At 37.2% G+C, this 5,181-nt stretch overlaps 1 protein-coding gene across 1 annotated transcript; it reads left to right on the top strand.

Annotated features, from left to right (window-relative positions):
- Positions 1 to 671: 671 nt before the first annotated feature.
- Positions 672 to 4,863, top strand: LOC144639836 (protein O-mannosyl-transferase 1-like; the record flags this gene model as incomplete). Its single annotated transcript, XM_078499117.1, has 6 exons — positions 672 to 722; positions 942 to 1,027; positions 2,476 to 2,539; positions 2,983 to 3,091; positions 3,731 to 3,796; positions 4,770 to 4,863. Coding segments are annotated over 6 exons (470 nt in total), but the record flags the coding sequence as incomplete, so codon positions are not given.
- Between the last annotated feature and the right edge of the window lie 318 nt (positions 4,864 to 5,181).

Genomic DNA, 5,181 nt, shown 5'->3' with positions numbered 1-5,181 from the left:
CATCATCATCATCAATTCTCTTCGGGACAGTAGGCGCATAAGGCCGTCACGTTTTCTGTCAAACACTGCCTGTTCTGTGCTACTGCTTTGGCTACCTCCCAGCTTGCCCACCCTGCCTTGTTTCTTTCCTTTTCCACTGTCCTTCTCCAAGTTGTCCTTGGCCTCCCTCTTGCTCTTCGTCCTTCTGGTGTCCATCCCAATGCTGTGATCAAATATATATATATATCAAATATATTTAAACAGGTGCATTTGTTTCCCTGTTTGATTTTTTGTTTACCTTCTTATGTGATGGAGAATGGATCATTTAATGGACCACACCAAAAACTGCTGACATCCCTGTGACATGAAGAAAACATTTGCCTTGTGTTTTTCGTTTAAACCCTAGAACCACCAAAGTGCTCTGACTTGCCTTCTTTAACATTAACTTTGAGAAGCCAATCAAATTTTATTTAGGTCCATATGACTGTTGTCATTGAATTCTGTTTGCATGTTCCAGTAACTATTTCAAGGTCAAATGAAAGTCTCTTACACTACAAGGAAGGACTTGACTTGTAGTGACTTGACTTGTAAACAAATTATTGAGAACTTGTGTAAAATCATGGCTGCTAGTTGTATTTCAATTCTGAATTCATCATCTCATAATAAATCCTTTATTGCTGTTTTGATTTCAGCTTATCTATCTGGATATGATGGCCAGTTTACATTTGCAGATATAGGCCAAGGTATTTGAATTAACACCTTTTTGACTAGGATTCCTCTTTGCATTTTATGGCTTTCATTTCAAAATCCTGCCAAGACGCCAGTATAATGTACTTTGAATTCATACCCTTGTCAAGAGCGTAAAAAATGGTATGTAGTCTTGTTCGGTATGACGTAATGCAGAATGTCTGCAGCCTAAGTAACAATATTGCATTAATTTAATTTTTAATTTTGCTCGTCAGATCTTGGTGAATACGAGCCACTTGTATGGTATTTACGGTTTGTCTCGGCACTTCTTGGAAGTCTTGTTGTGCCAATTGTTTATGAGGTGGGTGTGCAATACTTTGTCCTTATTACTACTTGAAATTAAATGTAAAAATTTGTCAAATATTCATGTTTTGAGGTCTAAAAATTGAAAGGTGGCTTTTTTAAAATAAATGTTTGTAAAACAAGTCCTTCAATTTAGTAGGAGCTTTGTGTCATTAGATCTTGCACTCTGTTAGAGTCACTTTTCCAAAATTGTGAAATCAAGTTGTCTTAAAATTCTGCGTGAAAAGGTAATTTAATAAAGTGGCTGTTATACAAAGTATGAATAGTATAAAGGCAGAGACATATTTGCATTAAAATTCCTTCAAACAGAACTGATTGCTTGATTACTGTAACCCTTACTGCGTTGTTCCAACTTTTTTTCGACTTTTTTGCTTGTTTACAAGCAAAATCATTGACAATAGCGGTTAAGTTGGGTAATCTGAAACCGGAAGGAACCACATTCTTGTTAACTCTAGCTCAAGGGACTGTTTTAATTTTTCAAGGGAATACTTTCCGCTGTGGGTGATCAAAGCGCGTGACTTGTAAAGTGTCACTCTATAGTTGTGCTTCAACACTTCCGTTCTTGTAGAAAAAACATGACTTGTCAGATTTACAAACGTTATATAACAATTCAAAACGTGAGCGAAGTTTAAAACGATTAAGAACGCAATTTGTACACGCACTAAAAGGTTGCTAATAGTTAACCAAAGGGAACTCATTTCGTGACAATTGATTATTTCTGCTAAGTTGCACAATTTAGAATTGCAACATCATGATTCAATGCAGGTGTGAAGTGATATTTACAAGTGTTTTTGTAGCAGCTTTTGTGAAATTACTTCCGGTGGAAGCCGTAGACACTAAAAGTTTTTGCTTCTGTTCAGAAGTTAATGCATCGCCATTAGAAAAAAAAAACCGCAACTGTTTTACTAGAAATGTAGTCGTTAGAAATGGCATGTGTAGCTGTAAGGTAAAGAATGTCTTTAGGAGAAGTGGCTTTTTGGTAATATCCAAACGAAAAATTTACTTCTCAATGTGGGGTTAAAATTGCGTGATGAGACAAAAGGTAACTCTGTCGTGCGTAACCTTTATTGGGAACCTTGCATTAAGCCGATTAGAAATCTTTCTAACTCGAAAGGAAACAAATATGTCGATTAAAGGCAAGCGTCAAAGTTTACCATTTTTAACCTGTGCCAAAGTATATGACTCGCAAAGCGTCCAGCCGTCGCAACTGATAATCCCAGCATTTCCTCCGTGAAAATAAAATAAAATGCTTAAACTGAAAGACGTTTGAATTCTTCCATGATATGTTCGAACAACAATGCCCAGGATAAACCTTCTACTCATACTAACTTCATGCAAAAAGTCGATATCTCAAAGAGATCTTTGATTTGTAGATTGTGTTTTCTTAATGTAAACACGACTTGAATCAGGTGCATCCTATAACTTGTATTGTTTTCTTTTTTTCAGATCATCATAGAACTTGGTTGTTCTCACTGGGCGGCTGCCCTGGGTGGATTTTTGGCAACATTTGGTGAGATATTGTCTTGTTAATAAAGTTACAGTATAAGTGCTGACCTTTTGACTCAGTCTGTATTTTCTAATTTTATAATATTGTTTTTGTTTCATGACACTACATTTGTATAACTTTCTAGTAAGGATAGGAGAGTACAGAAAATTGCCAAAAGTTGTCAAAAATTTATCACAAACATAGCACAGTTTCAATAGGCCATTTCCAATATATTAATATTCTAACTTGGCTCCGAGGCTTGGGGGAATAAAACAAAAGAAATGATTTATTCATTCCTAAACCTCGATGTGATATCTTTTGTTTTATTCCCCCAAGCCTCGGAGCCAAGTTAGAATTTTAATATATCGAAATGGCCTATTTAATTTTACTGTAACATTGTTCAAAACTTGCACCCTCATTTGGCAACAAATTCTCATTGTCATACCTTGATGTTCTTTTTGTTGCAGATAACATGTTTGTGGTACAAAGCAGACTTATTATGTTAGATGGCCCTCTCCTGTTTTTCAGTGCTGCATCCCTCCTCTGTTACCTCAAGTTTCACAAGGAATCCAACAGGTAAGAATCATTGTCAAGTAAGCTGGTTCAAGTGATCTGAAGAACAGGGTTGGAAACTTCCCCCCCCCTCCAACTGAGGAGGATAAATTTGGCCATTGGTCATGTTGACAGGTTAATTAATTATAGATGAGACAAATTATTGACTAAGCTTAATGTTCCGGCAAAAACAAAGTGACATTTTTGCAACATGGCCTTATTAACAGGGTGGTCACACATTATACTCAAGGCAGAGTTCCAATGTACCGTTACCATCAACTTAGGACTTCTGTGTTGTATTCAATGGGCAAACATGATGCTAATAGTGTATTATACCTGCAAAAATTTCTGCATGCACATTGGCTGAGAGCATATCAATGAATCCCAAACCATGCAGAAAGTTGAAATCGAGTGCAAAAAGTTGAAATTAAATTGATTGACAGGAAAGTTGGGAAGTGTGCCAAAACAAAATGGCAGCCGCTATCGGAGGGTTTGTAGAGAGCAAAAACATGTCGATTTTTTCATGCAAAGTTTGACATATAGGTACATAAACTGGGCTCATGCTAATTTGGTTAGCCTTTGAAAAATTTACTTGTGCTGATTTATCCTTAATTGTACTCGAAATCATGTGTTTACCTAATAGTAATCAATTTTGCCCTGCAGACCGTTCACACAAGCGTGGTGGACATGGCTGTTTTTAACAGGCGTTGCTCTGTTGGGTGCTTACAGGTGAGCAAGTACAAAAAACCCTTGAATTAATTATTAAGAATGATCAATGTCAATTTTTTTCTGTAACAATGTGAGTCTTTTTTTTCCTATCAAAAATATAAAAAAGAATGGGATTCAAACCCTCTTTTTTGTGGCTGGAGCTTGTTAAGATATAGTGTGAGCTGTGAATTTTGGGCTGGTAGTCGGGACCAAATTTTGCTGCAATGCAGGGCATTATGGGTGATGACCACACATACTAGTAACTCTCGGTAGCTCAAAATTGTACTGGTAGGATATTGCAGTCAGATTTTTTTGTACGGACCTTGCTTCACTTGGACTGTACCAGAACCCAGGGGGGTACTCCGGGATCCAAGTGACGGGGATGTGTAAGGATTTGGGGTCGAAATTTTCGATTCCGGGATTTTTTTGGGTAGGAGAATTTGGCAGGTATTTTTTTGGGTGACTTGATTTAAATAGGGGATTTTTTTGGGTATTAAAATCAAACTAAAGTGCCTTGGCGCGGCCTTGGCAATTTAGGGGTAATTTGACTAGGGATTTTTTTGGGCGTTTTTTTTTTGGGTAATGTCGGGAGACTTAGGGATTTTTTTGGGTCCTGAGTTTTGCCTCCATTTGATCATCCCTGTCACTTTGATCCCGGAGTGCCCCCTGGGTACCAGAAAGATCTTTGGTGATATTCTCCAAGTATGGCCCTTGCCCCCAGTTAGTAGGAAGAAAGTGATGCCAGGTTTGATGCACTAGCTACCAGCTGTGCTAGATAGCTTGTACAAGCAGTTTACAATCACGCACATGTATAAAACCACTGGAGTTCTATTATATCATCCTGTGATTTTGAGAGGTTTCTCATAGTGGGTTCATAAGTCATGTGTCTAGAAATGACTCAACTTTCCTTAAAACGGTAACATGAAAAAATATATGTTCTTTGCATGGTGCAGAGTAAATAATGTTATGTTTGCACCACTTTGTTTTTCTTTAGTACGAAATACACAGGGATCTTCACATTTTTCACTGTTGGATTTTTAACTGGCCGAGACTTGTGGAAACTTATTGGAAACCACTCTCTTCCATCAGTAAGTAATAACAAAATTAGTGAGTCAGTGCAGTGGGCATTGAGTAAAGCTGTTTCAGTGCAAAACCATTTGCCTTGTAAGCCTTCCTCTTTGCAGATTCATTTCACATTTTTCAAAACTGACGCAAATACAGTTGCAACAAGACATTCTTTTATGAAACTGAAATCATTTTATTGGCATTTATCCCAATCAATCGACGTTTGCAAAGTTAGATCTTTTGGTTATGGTCTCTCCTAGACAGGTGTATGTACATTGCCATGGCAATTCAGAAGAACAAGTATCTTTATAGATGTCTGAAAACATTATTTTAAAATTCAA

The sequence above is a fragment of the Oculina patagonica genome, unplaced genomic scaffold, assembly GCF_052425735.1.
Source record: "Oculina patagonica isolate OP01 unplaced genomic scaffold, crgOcupat unplaced1378, whole genome shotgun sequence".
NCBI lineage: Eukaryota > Metazoa > Cnidaria > Anthozoa > Scleractinia > Oculinidae > Oculina > Oculina patagonica.
The sequence above is the reverse complement of the archived record's forward strand: the minus strand, read 5'-3'. Positions and strand labels throughout refer to the sequence as shown.